Genomic DNA, 21,500 nt, shown 5'->3' on the forward strand with positions numbered 1-21,500 from the left:
TCCGTGGGTGCGGTGAGATCTGTGGGTGCGGTGAGATCTGTGAGTGCGGTGAGGGCCGTGGGTGCGGTGAGGGCCATGGGTGAGGTGAGATCTGTGGGTGCAGTGAGTGCGGTGAGATCCGTGGGTGCGGTGAGATCTGTGAGTGCGGTGAGATCTGAGTGCGGTGAGATCCGTGGGTGCGGTGAGATCTGTGAGTGCGGTGAGATCTGTGAGTGCGGTGAGATCTGTGAGTGCGGTGAGAGCGGTGAGGGCGTGGTGAGGGCGTGGTGAGGGCGTGGTGAGGGCGTGGTGAGGGCGTGGTGAGGGCGTGGTGAGGGCGTGGTGAGACCGGTGACATGATGTCGTCGCGGCAGCAGCGGCGGCCTTTGCTATTGGTCGCCGTGGTGATGGTGGTGACGGTGGTGGTCGCCATGGTGATGGTGGTGGTGACGGCGGTGGTCATGGCGGTGCGGTCGCCACGGCGATGGCGGCGGTGGTTTCCGCCTTCAGGCGTCGTCCACGGTGGAACCCTCCCCGGTGGAGGGAACCCGCGGCCTGCACCGCCCGCGCCCGGCCACCCTAGCGGACCGCCACCACCCCAGCTGGGACTCCAGCTTCCCCCCGCTGGGCCGGGCAGAGCCCCCAGGCGAGGCGGGGGGTTGGGCCCGCGGTCCTCCGACTGCGGCGGCGGCGGCGGTGGCGGTGGATCGGCGGCAGCGGCGGCAGCGGTGGCAGCCGGTAGGTGGCAGGCTGCGGCGGCGTTATTGTCATGGTCATTGTCGTCGTCATGGTTATTGTCATCGTCATGGTTATTGTCATCGTCATGGTTATTGTCATCGTCATTGTTATTGTCATCGTCATCGTCATGGTTATTGTCATCGTCGTCATGGTCATTGTCATCGTCGTCATGGTTATTGTCATCGTCATGGTTATTGTCATCGTCATGGTTATTGTCATCGTCATGGTTATTGTCATCGTCATGGTTATTGTCATCGTCATGGTTATTGTCATCGTCATGGTTATTGTCATTGTCATGGTTATTGTCATCGTCATGGTTATTGTCATGGTTATTGTCATCGTCGTCATGGTTATTGTCATCGTCGTCATGGTTATTGTCATCGTCGTCATGGTTATTGTCATCGTCATGGTTATTGTCATCGTCATGGTTATTGTCATCGTCATGGTTATTGTCATCGTCATGGTTATTGTCATCGTCATGGTTATTGTCATCGTCATGGTTATTGTCATCGTCATGGTTATTGTCATCGTCGTCATGGTTATTGTCATCGTCATGGTTATTGTCATCGTCGTCATGGTTATTGTCATCGTCGTCATGGTTATTGTCATCGTCATGGTTATTGTCATCGTCATGGTTATTGTCATCGTCATGGTTATTGTCATCGTCATGGTTATTGTCATCGTCATGGTTATTGTCATCGTCATGGTTATTGTCATTGTCATGGTTATTGTCATCGTCATGGTTATTGTCATGGTTATTGTCATCGTCGTCATGGTTATTGTCATCGTCGTCATGGTTATTGTCATCGTCGTCATGGTTATTGTCATCGTCATGGTTATTGTCATCGTCATGGTTATTGTCATCGTCATGGTTATTGTCATCGTCATGGTTATTGTCATCGTCATGGTTATTGTCATCGTCATGGTTATTGTCATCGTCATGGTTATTGTCATCGTCGTCATGGTTATTGTCATCGTCATGGTTATTGTCATCGTCGTCATGGTTATTGTCATCGTCGTCATGGTTATTGTCATCGTCGTCATGGTTATTGTCATCGTCATGGTTATTGTCATCGTCATGGTTATTGTCATCGTCGTCATGGTTATTGTCATCGTCATGGTTATTGTCATCGTCATGGTTATTGTCATCGTCATGGTTATTGTCATCGTCATGGTTATTGTCATCGTCATGGTTATTGTCATCGTCATGGTTATTGTCATCGTCATGGTTATTGTCATCGTCATGGTTATTGTCATCGTCATGGTTATTGTCATGGTTATTGTCATCGTCGTCATGGTTATTGTCATCGTCGTCATGGTTATTGTCATCGTCGTCATGGTTATTGTCATCGTCATGGTTATTGTCATCGTCATGGTTATTGTCATCGTCATGGTTATTGTCATCGTCATGGTTATTGTCATCGTCATGGTTATTGTCATCGTCATGGTTATTGTCATCGTCATGGTTATTGTCATCGTCGTCATGGTTATTGTCATCGTCATGGTTATTGTCATCGTCGTCATGGTTATTGTCATCGTCGTCATGGTTATTGTCATCGTCGTCATGGTTATTGTCATCGTCATGGTTATTGTCATCGTCATGGTTATTGTCATCGTCATGGTTATTGTCATCGTCATGGTTATTGTCATCGTCATGGTTATTGTCATCGTCGTCATGGTTATTGTCATCGTCGTCATGGTTATTGTCATCGTCGTCATGGTTATTGTCATCGTCGTCATGGTTATTGTCATCGTCATGGTTATTGTCATCGTCATGGTTATTGTCATCGTCGTCATGGTTATTGTCATCGTCATGGTTATTGTCATCGTCATGGTTATTGTCATCGTCATGGTTATTGTCATCGTCATGGTTATTGTCATCGTCATGGTTATTGTCATCGTCATGGTTATTGTCATCGTCATGGTTATTGTCATCGTCATGGTTATTGTCATCGTCGTCATGGTTATTGTCATCGTCGTCATGGTTATTGTCATCGTCGTCATGGTTATTGTCATCGTCGTCATGGTTATTGTCATCGTCATGGTTATTGTCATCGTCATGGTTATTCTCATCGTCATGGTTATTGTCATCGTCATGGTTATTGTCATCGTCATGGTTATTGTCATCGTCATGGTTATTGTCATCGTCATGGTTATTGTCATCGTCGTCATGGTTATTGTCATCGTCATGGTTATTGTCATCGTCGTCATGGTTATTGTCATCGTCGTCATGGTTATTGTCATCGTCGTCATGGTTATTGTCATCGTCATGGTTATTGTCATCGTCGTCATGGTTATTGTCATCGTCATGGTTATTGTCATCGTCATGGTTATTGTCATCGTCATGGTTATTGTCATCGTCATGGTTATTGTCATCGTCATGGTTATTGTCATCGTCATGGTTATTGTCATCGTCATGGTTATTGTCATCGTCATGGTTATTGTCATGGTTATTGTCATCGTCGTCATGGTTATTGTCATCGTCGTCATGGTTATTGTCATCGTCGTCATGGTTATTGTCATCGTCATGGTTATTGTCATCGTCATGGTTATTGTCATCGTCATTGTTATTGTCATCGTCATCGTCATGGTTATTGTCATCGTCGTCATGGTCATTGTCATCGTCGTCATGGTTATTGTCATCGTCATGGTTATTGTCATCGTCATGGTTATTGTCATCGTCATGGTTATTGTCATCGTCATGGTTATTGTCATCGTCATGGTTATTGTCATCGTCATGGTTATTGTCATTGTCATGGTTATTGTCATCGTCATGGTTATTGTCATGGTTATTGTCATCGTCGTCATGGTTATTGTCATCGTCGTCATGGTTATTGTCATCGTCGTCATGGTTATTGTCATCGTCATGGTTATTGTCATCGTCATGGTTATTGTCATCGTCATGGTTATTGTCATCGTCATGGTTATTGTCATCGTCATGGTTATTGTCATCGTCGTCATGGTTATTGTCATCGTCATGGTTATTGTCATCGTCGTCATGGTTATTGTCATCGTCGTCATGGTTATTGTCATCGTCGTCATGGTTATTGTCATCGTCATGGTTATTGTCATCGTCATGGTTATTGTCATCGTCGTCATGGTTATTGTCATCGTCATGGTTATTGTCATCGTCATGGTTATTGTCATCGTCATGGTTATTGTCATCGTCATGGTTATTGTCATGGTTATTGTCATCGTCGTCATGGTTATTGTCATCGTCGTCATGGTTATTGTCATCGTCATGGTTATTGTCATCGTCATGGTTATTGTCATCGTCATGGTTATTGTCATCGTCATGGTTATTGTCATCGTCATGGTTATTGTCATCGTCATGGTTATTGTCATCGTCATGGTTATTGTCATCGTCGTCATGGTTATTGTCATCGTCATGGTTATTGTCATCGTCGTCATGGTTATTGTCATCGTCGTCATGGTTATTGTCATCGTCGTCATGGTTATTGTCATCGTCGTCATGGTTATTGTCATCGTCATGGTTATTGTCATCGTCATGGTTATTGTCATCGTCATGGTTATTGTCATCGTCATGGTTATTGTCATCGTCATGGTTATTGTCATCGTCATGGTTATTGTCATCGTCATGGTTATTGTCATCGTCATGGTTATTGTCATCGTCATGGTTATTGTCATCGTCATGGTTATTGTCATCGTCATGGTTATTGTCATGGTTATTGTCATCGTCGTCATGGTTATTGTCATCGTCGTCATGGTTATTGTCATCGTCGTCATGGTTATTGTCATCGTCATGGTTATTGTCATCGTCATGGTTATTGTCATCGTCATGGTTATTGTCATCGTCATGGTTATTGTCATCGTCATGGTTATTGTCATCGTCATGGTTATTGTCATCGTCGTCATGGTTATTGTCATCGTCATGGTTATTGTCATCGTCGTCATGGTTATTGTCATCGTCGTCATGGTTATTGTCATCGTCGTCATGGTTATTGTCATCGTCGTCATGGTTATTGTCATCGTCATGGTTATTGTCATCGTCATGGTTATTGTCATCGTCGTCATGGTTATTGTCATCGTCGTCATGGTTATTGTCATCGTCATTGTCATCGTCGTCATCGTCATGGTTATTGTCATCGTCGTCATGGTTATTGTCATCGTCGTCATGGTTATTGTCATCGTCATTGTCATGGTTATTGTCATCGTCGTCATGGTTATTGTCATCGTCATGGTTATTGTCATCGTCATTGTCGTTGTCATGGTCATGGTTATTGTCATCGTCATGATTATTGTCATCGTCATTGTCATGGTTATTGTCATCGTCATTGTCATGGTTATTGTCATCGTCGCCATGGTTATTGTCATCGTCATGGTTATTGTCATCGTCATTGTCGTTGTCATGGTCATGGTTATTGTCATCGTCATTGTCATCATTGTCGTCGTCATGGTCATGATCATCGTCATGGTCATCATCATTGTTGTCATCGTCGTTGTCGTCATGGTCATTGTCATCATTGTCATCGTCTTAGTCATCGTCATGGTTATTGTCATCGTCATGGTTGTCATCGTCATGGTTATTGTCATCGTCATGGTTATTGTCATCGTCATGGTTATTGTCATCGTCATGGTTATTGTCATCGTCATGGTTATTGTCATCGTCATGGTTATTGTCATCGTCGTCATGGTTATTGTCATCGTCATGGTTATTGTCATCGTCATTGTCGTCGTCATCGTCGTCATGGTTATTGTCATCATCGTCATGGTTATTGTCATCGTCATGGTTATTGTCATCGTCATGGTTATTGTCATCGTCATGGTTATTGTCATCGTCATTGTCGTCGTCATCGTCGTCATGGTTATTGTCATCATCGTCATGGTTATTGTCATCGTCATGGTTATTGTCATCGTCATGGTTATTGTCATCATCGTCATGGTTATTGTCATCGTCGTCATGGTTATTGTCATCGTCATGGTTATTGTCATTGTCGTCATGGTTATTGTCATCATCGTCATGGTTATTGTCATCGTCGTCATGGTTATTGTCATCGTCATGGTTATTGTCATCGTCATGGTTATTGTCATCGTCGTCATGGTTATTGTCATCGTCATGGTTATTGTCATCGTCATTGTCATGGTTATTGTCATCGTCATTGTCATGGTTATTGTCATCGTCGTCATGGTTATTGTCATCGTCATTGTCGTGGTCATGGTTATTGTCATCGTCATTGTCATCATTGTCGTCGTCATGGTCATGATCATCGTCATGGTCATCATCATTGTTGTCATCGTCGTTGTCGTCATGGTCATTGTCATCATTGTCATCGTCTTAGTCATCGTCATGGTTATTGTCATCGTCATGGTTGTCATCGTCATGGTTATTGTCATCGTCATGGTTATTGTCATCGTCATGGTTATTGTCATCGTCATGGTTATTGTCATCGTCATGGTTATTGTCATCGTCATGGTTATTGTCATCGTCGTCATGGTTATTGTCATCGTCATGGTTATTGTCATCGTCATTGTCGTCGTCATCGTCGTCATGGTTATTGTCATCATCGTCATGGTTATTGTCATCGTCATGGTTATTGTCATCGTCATGGTTATTGTCATCATCGTCATGGTTATTGTCATCGTCGTCATGGTTATTGTCATCATCGTCATGGTTATTGTCATCGTCATTGTCGTCGTCGTCATCGTCATGGTTATTGTCATCGTCATTGTCGTCGTCATCGTCGTCATGGTTATTGTCATCGTCATGGTTATTGTCATCGTCGTGGTTATTGTCATTGTCGTCGTCATCGTCGTCATGGTTATTGTCATCGTCATGGTTATTGTCATCGTCGTCATGGTTATTGTCATCATCGTCATGGTTATTGTCATCGTCGTCATGGTTATTGTCATCATCGTCATGGTTATTGTCATCATCGTCATGGTTATTGTCATCGTCGTCATGGTTATTGTCATCGTCGTCATGGTTATTGTCATCGTCGTCATGGTTATTGTCATCGTCGTCATCGTCATGGTTATTGTCATCGTCATTGTCGTCGTCATCGTCGTCATGGTTATTGTCATCGTCATTGTCGTCATGGTTATTGTCATCATCGTCATTGTCGTCGTCATCGTCGTCATGGTTATTGTCATCGTCATGGTTATTGTCATCGTCGTCATGGTTATTGTCATCGTCGTCATGGTTATTGTCATCGTCATTGTCATCGTCGTCATCGTCATGGTTATTGTCATCGTCATTGTCGTCGTCATCGTCGTCATGGTTATTGTCATCGTCATTGTCGTCATGGTTATTGTCATCATCGTCATTGTCGTCGTCATCGTCGTCATGGTTATTGTCATCGTCATGGTTATTGTCATCGTCGTCATTGTCGTCGTCATCATCGTCATGGTTATTGTCATCGTCGTCATGGTTATTGTCATCATCGTCATGGTTATTGTCATCGTCGTCATGGTTATTGTCATCGTCGTGGTTATTGTCATCGTCATGGTTATTGTCATCGTCATGGTTATTGTCATCGTCGTCATGGTTATTGTCATCGTCGTCATGGTTATTGTCATCGTCGTCATGGTTATTGTCATTGTCGTCGTCATCGTCGTCATGGTTATTGTCATCATCGTCATGGTTATTGTCATCGTCGTCATGGTTATTGTCATCGTCATTGTCGTCGTCGTCATGGTTATTGTCATCGTCATGGTTATTGTCGTCGTCGTCATCGTCATGGTTATTGTTATCGTCATTGTCATGGTTATTGTCATCGTCGTCATGGTTATTGTCATCGTCATGGTTATTGTCATCGTCATTGCCGTTGTCATGGTCATGGTTATTGTCATCGTCATTGTCATCATTGTCGTCGTCATGGTCATGATCATCGTCATGGTCATCATCATTGTTGTCATCGTCGTTGTCGTCATGGTCATTGTCATCATTGTCATCGTCTTAGTCATCGTCATGGTTATTGTCATCGTCATGGTTGTCATCGTCATGGTTATTGTCATCGTCATGGTTATTGTCGTCGTCATGGTTATTGTCGTCGTCATGGTTATTGTCATCGTCGTCATGGTTATTGTCATCGTCATGGTTATTGTCATCATCGTCATGGTTATTGTCATCGTCATTGTCATCGTCATGGTTATTGTCATCATCATGGTTATTGTCATCGTCGTCATGGTTATTGTCATCGTCATTGTCGTCGTCATCGTCGTCATGGTTATTGTCATCGTCGTCATGGTTATTGTCATCATCGTCATGGTTATTGTCATCGTCGTCATGGTTATTGTCATCATCGTCATGGTTATTGTCATCGTCGTCATGGTTATTGTCATCATCGTCATGGTTATTGTCATCGTCATGGTTATTGTCATCGTCATGGTTATTGTCATCGTCATGGTTATTGTCATCGTCATGGTTATTGTCATCGTCATTGTCGTCGTCGTCATCGTCATGGTTATTGTCATCGTCATTGTCGTCATCGTCATGATTATTGTCATTGTCGTCGTCATCGTCGTCATGGTTATTGTCATCGTCATGGTTATTGTCATCGTCGTCATGGTTGTTGTCATCGTCATGGTTATTGTCATCATCGTCATGGTTATTGTCATCGTCGTCATGGTTATTGTCATCATCGTCATGGTTATTGTCATCATCGTCATGGTTATTGTCATCGTCATTGTCATCGTCGTCATCGTCATGGTTATTGTCATCATCGTCATGGTTATTGTCATCATCGTCATGGTTATTGTCATCGTCATTGTCATCGTCATTGTCGTCATGGTTATTGTCATCGTCGTCATGGTTATTGTCGTCGTCATCGTCGTCATGGTTATTGTCATCATCGTCATGGTTATTGTCATCGTCATGGTTATTGTCATCGTCATGGTTATTGTCATCGTCGTCATGGTTATTGTCATCGTCGTCATGGTTATTGTCATCGTCGTCATGGTTATTGTCATCGTCATTGTCATCGTCGTCATCGTCATGGTTATTGTCATCGTCATTGTCGTCGTCATCGTCGTCATGGTTATTGTCATCGTCATTGTCGTCATGGTTATTGTCATCGTCATGGTTATTGTCATCGTCGTCATGGTTATTGTCATCGTCGTCATGGTTATTGTCATCGTCATGGTTATTGTCATCATCGTCATGGTTATTGTCATCGTCATGGTTATTGTCATCGTCATGGTTATTGTCATCGTCATGGTTATTGTCATCGTCATGGTTATTGTCATCGTCATTGTCGTCGTCATCATCGTCATGGTTATTGTCATCGTCATTGTCGTCATCGTCATGATTATTGTCATTGTCGTCGTCATCGTCGTCATGGTTATTGTCATCGTCATGGTTATTGTCATCGGCGTCATGGTTATTGTCATCGTCATGGTTATTGTCATCATCGTCATGGTTATTGTCATCGTCGTCATGGTTATTGTCATCATCGTCATGGTTATTGTCATCATCGTCATGGTTATTGTCATCGTCATTGTCATCGTCATTGTCATCGTCATGGTTATTGTCATCATCGTCATGGTTATTGTCATCATCGTCATGGTTATTGTCACCGTCATTGTCGTCGTCATCGTCGTCATGGTTATTGTCATCGTCGTCATGGTTATTGTCGTCGTCATCGTCGTCATGGTTATTGTCATCATCGTCATGGTTATTGTCATCGTCATGGTTATTGTCATCGTCATGGTTATTGTCATCGTCATGGTTATTGTCATCGTCGTCATGGTTATTGTCATCGTCGTCATGGTTATTGTCATCGTCGTCATGGTTATTGTCATCGTCATTGTCATCGTCGTCATCGTCATGGTTATTGTCATCGTCATTGTCGTCGTCATCGTCGTCATGGTTATTGTCATCGTCATTGTCGTCATGGTTATTGTCATCGTCATGGTTATTGTCATCGTCGTCATGGTTATTGTCATCGTCGTCATGGTTATTGTCATTGTCGTCGTCATCGTCGTCATGGTTATTGTCATCGTCATGGTTATTGTCATCGTCGTCATGGTTATTGTCATCATCATCATGGTTATTGTCATCGTCATGGTTATTGTCATCGTCATTGTCATCGTCGTCATCATCATGGTTATTGTCATTGTCGTCGTCATCGTCGTCATGGTTATTGTCATCGTCATGGTTATTGTCATCGTCGTCATGGTTATTGTCATCGTCATTGTCGTCGTCATCGTTGTCATGGTTATTGTCATCATCGTCATGGTTATTGTCATCGTCATGGTTATTGTCATCGTCGTCATGGTTATTGTCATCGTCGTCATGGTTATTGTCATCGTCATGGTTATTGTCATCGTCATGGTTATTGTCATTGTCGTCATGGTTATTGTCATCGTCATTGTCGTCGTCATCGTCGTCATGGTTATTGTCATTGTCGTCATGGTTATTGTCATTGTCGTCATGGTTATTGTCATCGTCATTGTCGTCATGGTTATTGTCATCATCGTCATGGTTATTGTCATCGTCGTCATGGTTATTGTCATCGTCATTGTCGTCATGGTTATTGTCATCATCGTCATGGTTATTGTCATCGTCGTCATGGTTATTGTCATCGTCGTCATGGTTATTGTCATCATCGTCATGGTTATTGTCATCGTCATGGTTATTGTCATCGTCATTGTCATCGTCGTCATCATCATGGTTATTGTCATTGTCGTCGTCATCATCGTCATGGTTATTGTCATCGTCATGGTTATTGTCATCATCGTCATGGTTATTGTCATCGTCATGGTTATTGTCATCGTCATGGTTATTGTCATCGTCATGGTTATTGTCATCGTCATTGTCATCGTCGTCATCATCATGGTTATTGTCATTGTCGTCGTCATCGTCGTCATGGTTATTGTCTTCATCGTCATGGTTATTGTCATCGTCATGGTTATTGTCATCGTCATGGTTATTGTCATCGTCATTGTCGTCGTCATCGTCGTCATGGTTATTGTCATCATCGTCATGGTTATTGTCATCGTCATTGTCGTCGTCGTCATCGTCATGGTTATTGTCATTGTCGTCGTCATCGTCGTCATGGTTATTGTCATCGTCATGGTTATTGTCATCGTCATGGTTATTGTCATCGTCATGGTTATTGTCATCGTCATGGTTATTGTCATCGTCATGGTTATTGTCATTGTCGTCGTCATCGTCGTCATGGTTATTGTCATCGTCATGGTTATTGTCATCGTCATGGTTATTGTCATCGTCATGGTTATTGTCATCGTCATTGTCGTCATCGTCATTGTCGTCGTCATCGTCGTCATGGTTATTGTCATCGTCGTCATGGTTATTGTCATCGTCATGGTTATTGTCATCATCGTCATGGTTATTGTCATCGTCATTGTCGTCATCGTCATGATTATTGTCGTTGTCGTCGTCATCGTCGTCATGGTTATTGTCATCGTCGTCATGGTTATTGTCATCGTCATTGTTATTGTCATCGTCGTCATGGTTATTGTCATCGTCATGGTTATTGTCATCGTCATGGTTATTGTCATCATCGTCATGGTTATTGTCATCATCGTCATGGTTATTGTCATCGTCATGGTTATTGTCATCGTCGTCATGGTTATTGTCATTGTCGTCATGGTTATTGTCATCGTCATTGTCGTCATGGTTATTGTCATCATCGTCATGGTTATTGTCATCGTCATCGTCGTCATGGTTATTGTCATCATCGTCAAGGTTATTGTCATCGTCATGGTTATTGTCATCGTCGTCATGGTTATTGTCATCGTCATGGTTATTGTCATCATCGTCATGGTTATTGTCATCGTCATGGTTATTGTCATCGTCATCGTCGTCATGGTTATTGTCATCGTCATGGTTATTGTCATCGTCGTCATGGTTATTGTCATCGTCATGGTTATTGTCATCATCGTCATGGTTATTGTCATCGTCATTGTCGTCATGGTTATTGTCATCGTCGTCATGGTTATTGTCATCGTCATGGTTATTGTCATCGTCGTCATGGTTATTGTCATCGTCATTATCGTCATGGTTATTGTCATCGTCGTCATGGTTATTGTCATCGTCATCGTCGTCATGGTTATTGTCATCATCGTCAAGGTTATTGTCATCGTCATGGTTATTGTCATCGTCGTCATGGTTATTGTCATCGTCATGGTTATTGTCATCGTCATGGTTATTGTCATCGTCATTGTCGTCATGGTTATTGTCATCATCGTCATGGTTATTGTCATCGTCGTCATGGTTATTGTCATCGTCATTGTCGTCATGGTTATTGTCATCGTCCTCATGGTTATTGTCATCGTCATTGTCGTCATGGTTATTGTCATCGTCGTCATGGTTATTGTCATCGTCGTCATGGTTATTGTCATCATCGTCATGGTTATTGTCATCATCGTCATGGTTATTGTCATCGTCGTCATGGTTATTGTCATCGTCGTCATGGTTATTGTCATCGTCATTGTCGTCGTCGTCATCGTCATGGTTATTGTCATTGTCGTCGTCATCGTCGTCATGGTTATTGTCATCGTCATCGTCGTCATGGTTATTGTCATCGTCATGGTTATTGTCATCGTCGTGGTTATTGTCATCGTCATGGTTATTGTCATCGTCGTCATGGTTATTGTCATCGTCATGGTTATTGTCATCGTCATGGTTATTGTCATCGTCATGGTTATTGTCATCGTCATTGTCGTCATCGTCATTGTCGTCGTCATCGTCGTCATGGTTATTGTCATCATCGTCATGGTTATTGTCATCGTCATGGTTATTGTCATGGTTATTGTCATCGTCATGGTTATTGTCATCGTCATGGTTATTGTCATCGTCGTCATGGTTATTGTCATCGTCATGGTTATTGTCATCGTCGTCATGGTTATTGTCATCGTCATGGTTATTGTCATCGTCATGGTTATTGTCATCATCGTCATGGTTATTGTCATCATCGTCATGGTTATTGTCATCATCGTCATGGTTATTGTCATCGTCATGGTTATTGTCATCGTCATTGTCGTCGTCATCGTCGTCATGGTTATTGTCATCGTCATTGTCGTCGTCGTCATCGTCATGGTTATTGTCATCGTCATTGTCGTCATCGTCATGATTATCGTCATTGTCGTCGTCATCGTCGTCATGGTTATTGTCATCGTCATGGTTATTGTCATCGTCATTGTCGTCGTCATCGTCGTCATGGTTATTGTCATCGTCATGGTTATTGTCATCGTCATTGTCGTCGTCATCGTCATTGTCGTCATCGTCATGATTATCGTCATTGTCGTCGTCATCGTCGTCGTGGTTATTGTCATCGTCATCGTCGTCATGGTTATTGTCATCGTCGTCATGGTTATTGTCATCGTCATGGTTATTGTCATCGTCGTCATGGTTATTGTCATCGTCATGGTTATTGTCATCGTCATGGTTATTGTCATCATCGTCATGGTTATTGTCATCATCGTCATGGTTATTGTCATCGTCATGGTTATTGTCATCGTCATTGTCGTCGTCATCGTCGTCATGGTTATTGTCATCGTCATTGTCGTCATCGTCATTGTCGTCGTCATCGTCGTCATGGTTATTGTCATCGTCATGGTTATTGTCATCGTCGTGGTTATTGTCATCGTCATTGTCGTCATGGTTATTGTCATCGTCGTCATGGTTATTGTCATCGTCGTCATGGTTATTGTCATCGTCATGGTTATTGTCATCGTCGTCATGGTTATTGTCATCATCGTCATGGTTATTGTCATCGTCGTCATGGTTATTGTCATCATCGTCATGGTTATTGTCATCGTCGTCATGGTTATTGTCATCGTCATTGTCGTCGTCGTCATCGTCATGGTTATTGTCTTTGTCGTCGTCATCGTCGTCATGGTTATTGTCATCGTCATGGTTATTGTCATCGTCGTCATGGTTATTGTCATCGTCATTGTCGTCGTCATGGTTATTGTCATCGTCATTGTCGTCATGGTTATTGTCATCGTCGTCATGGTTATTGTCATCGTCATGGTTATTGTCATCGTCGTCATGGTTATTGTCATCGTCATTGTCGTCGTCGTCATGGTTATTGTCATCGTCGTCATGGTTATTGTCATCGTCGTCATGGTTATTGTCATCGTCGTCATGGTTATTGTCATCGTCATTGTCGTCATCATCGTCATGGTTATTGTCATCGTCATTGTCGTCGTCATCGTCGTCATGGTTATTGTCATCATCGTCATGGTTATTGTCATCGTCATGGTTATTGTCATGGTTATTGTCATCGTCATGGTTATTGTCATCGTCATGGTTATTGTCATCGTCATGGTTATTGTCATCGTCATGGTTATTGTCATCGTCATTGTCGTCGTCGTCATCGTCATGGTTATTCTCATCGTCATTGTCGTCGTCATCGTCATGATTATCGTCATTGTCGTCGTCATCGTCGTCATGGTTATTGTCATCGTCATGGTTATTGTCATCGTCGTCATGGTTATTGTCATCGTCATTGTCGTCGTCGTCATCGTCATGGTTATTGTCATCGTCATTGTCGTCATGGTTATTGTCATCGTCGTCATGGTTATTGTCATCGTCATGGTTATTGTCATCGTCGTCATGGTTATTGTCATCGTCATTGTCGTCGTCGTCATCGTCATGGTTATTGTCATCGTCGTCGTGGTTATTGTCATCGTCATTGTCGTCGTCGTCATCGTCATGGTTATTGTCATCGTCGTCATGGTTATTGTCATTGTCGTCATGGTTATTGTCATCGTCATTGTCGTCGTCGTCATGGTTATTGTCATCGTCATTGTCGTCATGGTTATTGTCATCGTCATGGTTATTGTCATCGTCGTCATGGTTATTGTCATCGTCGTCATGGTTATTGTCATCATCGTCATGGTTATTGTCATCGTCGTCATGGTTATTGTCATCGTCATTGTCGTTGTCGTCATCGTCATGGTTATTGTCATCGTCGTCATGGTTATTGTCATCGTCATTGTCGTCGTCGTCATCGTCATGGTTATTGTCATTGTCGTCGTCATCGTCGTCATGGTTATTGTCATCGTCATGGTTATTGTCATCGTCGTCATGGTTATTGTCATCGTCATTGTCGTCGTCGTCATCGTCATGGTTATTGTCATCGTCATTGTCGTCGTCATCGTCGTCATGGTTATTGTCATCGTCATTGTCGTCATGGTTATTGTCATCGTCGTCATGGTTATTGTCATCGTCGTCATGGTTATTGTCATCGTCGTCATGGTTATTGTCATCGTCGTCATGGTTATTGTCATCGTCATTGTCGTCGTCGTCATCGTCATGGTTATTGTCATCGTCATTGTCGTCGTCATCGTCGTCATGGTTATTGTCATCGTCATTGTCGTCATGGTTATTGTCATCGTCGTCATGGTTATTGTCATCGTCATGGTTATTGTCATCGTCGTCATGGTTATTGTCATCATCGTCATGGTTATTGTCATCGTCGTCATGGTTATTGTCATCGTCGTCATGGTTATTGTCATCATCGTCATGGTTATTGTCATCGTCGTCATGGTTATTGTCATCATCGTCATGGTTATTGTCATCGTCGTCATGGTTATTGTCATTGTCGTCATGGTTATTGTCATCGTCGTCATGGTTATTGTCATCGTCGTCATGGTTATTGTCATCGTCGTCATGGTTATTGTCATCGTCGTCATGGTTATTGTCATCGTCATTGTCGTCGTCGTCATCGTCATGGTTATTGTCATCGTCGTCATGGTTATTGTCATCGTCATTGTCGTCGTCATCGTCGTCATGGTTATTGTCATCGTCATTGTCGTCATGGTTATTGTCATCGTCGTCATGGTTATTGTCATCGTCGTCATGGTTATTGTCATCGTCATGGTTATTGTCATCGTCGTCATGGTTATTGTCATCATCGTCATGGTTATTGTCATCGTCGTCATGGTTATTTTCATCGTCGTCATGGTTATTGTCATCGTCATTGTCGTCGTCGTCATCGTCATGGTTATTGTCATCGTCGTCATGGTTATTGTCATCGTCATGGTTATTGTCATCGTCATTGTCGTCGTCATCGTCGTCATGGTTATTGTCATCGTCATGGTTATTGTCATCGTCGTCATGGTTATTGTCATCGTCATGGTTATTGTCATCGTCGTCATGGTTATTGTCATCGTCATTGTCGTCATGGTTATTGTCATCGTCGTCATGGTTATTGTCATCGTCATGGTTATTGTCATCGTCATGGTTATTGTCATCGTCGTCATGGTTATTGTCATCGTCATTGTCGTCATGGTTATTGTCATCGTCATGGTTATTGTCATCGTCATTGTCGTCATGGTTATTGTCATCGTCATGGTTATTGTCATCGTCATGGTTATTGTCATCGTCGTCATGGTTATTGTCATCGTCGTCATGGTTATTGTCATCATCATGGTTATTGTCATCATCGTCATGGTTATTGTCATCGTCATGGTTATTGTCATCGTCGTCATGGTTATTGTCATCGTCATGGTTATTGTCATCATCGTCATGGTTATTGTCATCGTCATGGTTATTGTCATCGTCATGGTTATTGTCATCGTCATGGTTATTGTCATCGTCATGGTTATTGTCATCATCGTCATGGTTATTGTCATCGTCATTGTCGTCGTCGTCATCGTCATGGTTATTGTCATCGTCATTGTCGTCATGGTTATTGTCATCGTCATGGTTATTGTCATCGTCGTCATGGTTATTGTCATCGTCATTGTCGTCATGGTTATTGTCATCGTCGTCATGGTTATTGTCATCGTCATGGTTATTGTCATCGTCATGGTTATTGTCATCGTCGTCATGGTTATTGTCATCGTCATTGTCGTCATGGTTATTGTCATCGTCATGGTTATTGTCATCGTCATTGTCGTCATGGTTATTGTCATCGTCATGGTTATTGTCATCGTCATGGTTATTGTCATCGTCGTCATGGTTATTGTCATCGTCGTCATGGTTATTGTCATCGTCATGGTTATTGTCATCATCGTCATGGTTATTGTCATCGTCATGGTTATTGTCATCGTCGTCATGGTTATTGTCATCGTCATGGTTATTGTCATCATCGTCATGGTTATTGTCATCGTCATGGTTATTGTCATCATCGTCATGGTTATTGTCGTCGTCATCGTCGTCATGGTTATTGTCATCATCGTCATGGTTATTGTCATCGTCATGGTTATTGTCATCGTCATGGTTATTGTCATCGTCATGGTTATTGTCATCATCGTCATGGTTATTGTCATCGTCATTGTCGTCGTCGTCATCGTCATGGTTATTGTCATCGTCATTGTCGTCGTCATCGTCGTCATGGTTATTGTCATCGTCATTGTCGTTGTCGTCATCGTCATGGTTATTGTCATCGTCATGGTTATTGTCATCGTCGTCATGGTTATTGTCATCGTCATGGTTATTGTCATCGTCATTGTCGTCGTCATCGTCGTCATGGTTATTGTCATCGTCATTGTCGTCGTCATCGTCGTCATGGTTATTGTCATCGTCATTGTCGTTGTCGTCATCGTCATGGTTATTGTCATCGTCGTCATGGTTATTGTCATCGTCATGGTTATTGTCATCGTCGTCATGGTTATTGTCATCATCGTCATGGTTATTGTCATCGTCATGGTTATTGTCATCGTCATTGTCGTCGTCGTCATCGTCATGGTTATTGTCATCGTCATTGTCGTCATGGTTATTGTCATCGTCGTCATGGTTATTGTCATCGTCATTGTCGTCGTCGTCATCGTCATGGTTATTGTCATCGTCATGGTTATTGTCATCATCGTCGTGGTTATTGTCATCGTCATGGTTATTGTCATCGTCATGGTTATTGTCATCGTCGTCATGGTTATTGTCATCGTCATGGTTATTGTCATCGTCATGGTTATTGTCATCATCGTCATGGTTATTGTCATCATCGTCATGGTTATTGTCATCATCATGGTTATTGTCATCGTCATTGTCGTCGTCATCGTCGTCATGGTTATTGTCATCGTCATTGTCGTCGTCGTCATCGTCATGGTTATTGTCATCGTCATTGTCGTCATCGTCATGATTATCGTCATTGTCGTCGTCATCGTCGTCATGGTTATTGTCATCGTCATGGTTATTGTCATCGTCATTGTCGTCGTCATCGTCGTCATGGTTATTGTCATCGTCATTGTCGTCGTCGTCATTGTCATGGTTATTGTCATCGTCATTGTCGTCATCGTCATGATTATCGTCATTGTCGTCGTCATCGTCGTCGTGGTTATTGTCATCGTCATCGTCGTCATGGTTATTGTCATCGTCGTCATGGTTATTGTCATCGTCATGGTTATTGTCATCGTCGTCATGGTTATTGTCATCATCATGGTTATTGTCATCGTCATGGTTATTGTCATCATCGTCATGGTTATTGTCATCATCGTCATGGTTATTGTCATCGTCATGGTTATTGTCATCGTCATTGTCGTCGTCATCGTCGTCATGGTTATTGTCATCGTCATTGTCGTCATCGTCATTGTCGTCGTCGTCATGGTTATTGTCATCGTCATGGTTATTGTCATCGTCGTGGTTATTGTCATCGTCATTGTCGTCATGGTTATTGTCATCGTCGTCATGGTTATTGTCATCGTCGTCATGGTTATTGTCATCATCGTCATGGTTATTGTCATCGTCGTCATGGTTATTGTCATCATCGTCATGGTTATTGTCATCGTCGTCATGGTTATTGTCATCGTCATGGTTATTGTCATCGTCATGGTTATTGTCATTGTCATGGTTATTGTCATCGTCATGGTTATTGTCATCGTCGTCATGGTTATTGTCATCGTCATTGTCGTCGTCGTCATCGTCATGGTTATTGTCTTTGTCGTCGTCATCGTCGTCATGGTTATTGTCATCGTCATGGTTATTGTCATCGTCGTCATGGTTATTGTCATCGTCATTGTCGTCGTCATGGTTATTGTCATCGTCATTGTCGTCATGGTTATTGTCATCGTCGTCATGGTTATTGTCATCGTCATGGTTATTGTCATCGTCGTCATGGTTATTGTCATCGTCATTGTCGTCGTCGTCATGGTTATTGTCATCGTCGTCATGGTTATTGTCATCGTCGTCATGGTTATTGTCATCGTCATTGTCGTCATCATCGTCATGGTTATTGTCATCGTCATTGTCGTCGTCATCGTCGTCATGGTTATTGTCATCATCGTCATGGTTATTGTCATCGTCATGGTTATTGTCATGGTTATTGTCATCGTCATGGTTATTGTCATCGTCATGGTTATTGTCATCGTCATGGTTATTGTCATCGTCATGGTTATTGTCATTGTCATGGTTATTGTCATCATCGTCATGGTTATTGTCATCGTCATTGTCGTCGTCGTCATCGTCATGGTTATTCTCATCGTCATTGTCGTCGTCATCGTCATGATTATCGTCATTGTCGTCGTCATCGTCGTCATGGTTATTGTCATCGTCATGGTTATTGTCATCGTCGTCATGGTTATTGTCATCGTCATTGTCGTCGTCGTCATCGTCATGGTTATTGTCATCGTCATTGTCGTCATGGTTATTGTCATCGTCGTCATGGTTATTGTCATCGTCATGGTTATTGTCATCGTCGTCATGGTTATTGTCATCGTCATTGTCGTCGTCGTCATCGTCATGGTTATTGTCATCGTCGTCATGGTTATTGTCATCGTCATTGTCGTCGTCGTCATCGTCATGGTTATTGTCATCGTCGTCATGGTTATTGTCATTGTCGTCATGGTTATTGTCATCGTCATTGTCGTCGTCGTCATGGTTATTGTCATCGTCATTGTCGTCATGGTTATTGTCATCGTCATGGTTATTGTCATCGTCGTCATGGTTATTGTCATCGTCGTCATGGTTATTGTCATCATCGTCATGGTTATTGTCATCGTCGTCATGGTTATTGTCATCGTCATTGTCGTTGTCGTCATCGTCATGGTTATTGTCATCGTCGTCATGGTTATTGTCATCGTCATTGTCGTCGTCGTCATCGTCATGGTTATTGTCATCGTCATTGTCGTCGTCATCGTCGTCATGGTTATTGTCATCGTCATGGTTATTGTCATCGTCATGGTTATTGTCATTGTCGTCGTCATCGTCGTCATGGTTATTGTCATCGTCATGGTTATTGTCATCGTCGTCATGGTTATTGTCATCGTCATTGTCGTCGTCGTCATCGTCATGGTTATTGTCATCGTCATTGTCGTCGTCATCGTCGTCATGGTTATTGTCATCGTCATTGTCGTCATGGTTATTGTCGTCGTCATGGTTATTGTCATCGTCGTCATGGTTATTGTCATCGTCGTCATGGTTATTGTCATCGTCGTCATGGTTATTGTCATCGTCATTGTCGTCGTCGTCATCGTCATGGTTATTGTCATCGTCATTGTCGTCGTCATCGTCGTCATGGTTATTGTCATCGTCATTGTCGTCATGGTTATTGTCATCGTCGTCATGGTTATTGTCATCGTCATGGTTATTGTCATCGTCGTCATGGTTATTGTCATCATCGTCATGGTTATTGTCATCGTCGTCATGGTTATTGTCATCGTCGTCATGGTTATTGTCATCATCGTCATGGTTATTGTCATCGTCGTCATGGTTATTGTCATCATCGTCATGGTTATTGTCATCGTCGTCATGGTTATTGTCATTGTCGTCATGGTTATTGTCATCGTCGTCATGGTTATTGTCATCGTCGTCATGGTTATTGTCATCGTCGTCATGGTTATTGTCATCGTCGTCATGGTTATTGTCATCGTCATTGTCGTCGTCGTCATCGTCATGGTTATTGTCATCGTCGTCATGGTTATTGTCATCGTCATTGTCGTCGTCATCGTCGTCATGGTTATTGTCATCGTCGTCATGGTTATTGTCATCGTCGTCATGGTTATTGTCATCGTCATGGTTATTGTCATCGTCGTCATGGTTATTGTCATCATCGTCATGGTTATTGTCATCGTCGTCATGGTTATTTTCATCGTCGTCATGGTTATTGTCATCGTCATTGTCGTCGTCGTCATCGTCATGGTTATTGTCATCGTCGTCATGGTTATTGTCATCGTCATGGTTATTGTCATCGTCATTGTCGTCGTCATCGTCGTCATGGTTATTGTCATCGTCATGGTTATTGTCATCGTCGTCATGGTTATTGTCATCGTCATGGTTATTGTCATCGTCGTCATGGTTATTGTCATCGTCATTGTCGTCATGGTTATTGTCATCGTCGTCATGGTTATTGTCATCGTCATGGTTATTGTCATCGTCATGGTTATTGTCATCGTCGTCATGGTTATTGTCATCGTCATTGTCGTCATGGTTATTGTCATCGTCATGGTTATTGTCATCGTCATTGTCGTCATGGTTATTGTCATCGTCATGGTTATTGTCATCGTCATGGTTATTGTCATCGTCGTCATGGTTATTGTCATCGTCGTCATGGTTATTGTCATCGTCATGGTTATTGTCATCATCGTCATGGTTATTGTCATCGTCATGGTTATTGTCATCGTCGTCATGGTTATTGTCATCGTCATGGTTATTGTCATCATCGTCATGGTTATTGTCATCGTCATGGTTATTGTCATCATCGTCATGGTTATTGTCATCGTCATGGTTATTGTCATCGTCATGGTTATTGTCATCGTCATGGTTATTGTCATCGTCATGGTTATTGTCATCATCGTCATGGTTATTGTCATCGTCATTGTCGTCGTCGTCATCGTCATGGTTATTGTCATCGTCATTGTCGTCATGGTTATTGTCATCGTCATGGTTATTGTGATCGTCGTCATGGTTATTGTCA

The 21,500-nt window shown here is 42.5% G+C and overlaps 1 protein-coding gene across 1 annotated transcript in view; it reads left to right on the forward strand.

Annotated features, from left to right (window-relative positions):
- Nucleotides 1–21,500, forward strand: part of LOC142906733 (protein maelstrom homolog) — a 48,310-nt gene that overhangs the window by 19,910 nt on the left and 6,900 nt on the right. The window contains exon 9 of the mRNA XM_076055126.1: nt 490–717. Coding sequence (XP_075911241.1) covers nt 490–717 — 228 coding nt within the window. The remainder of the gene's footprint in view (nt 1–489; nt 718–21,500) is intronic.

This window comes from Petromyzon marinus, chromosome 69 (assembly GCF_048934315.1).
Source record: "Petromyzon marinus isolate PM22_M1 ecotype Great Lakes invasive population chromosome 69, UKy_Petmar_22M1.pri1.0, whole genome shotgun sequence".
Taxonomy (NCBI): domain Eukaryota; kingdom Metazoa; phylum Chordata; class Hyperoartia; order Petromyzontiformes; family Petromyzontidae; genus Petromyzon; species Petromyzon marinus.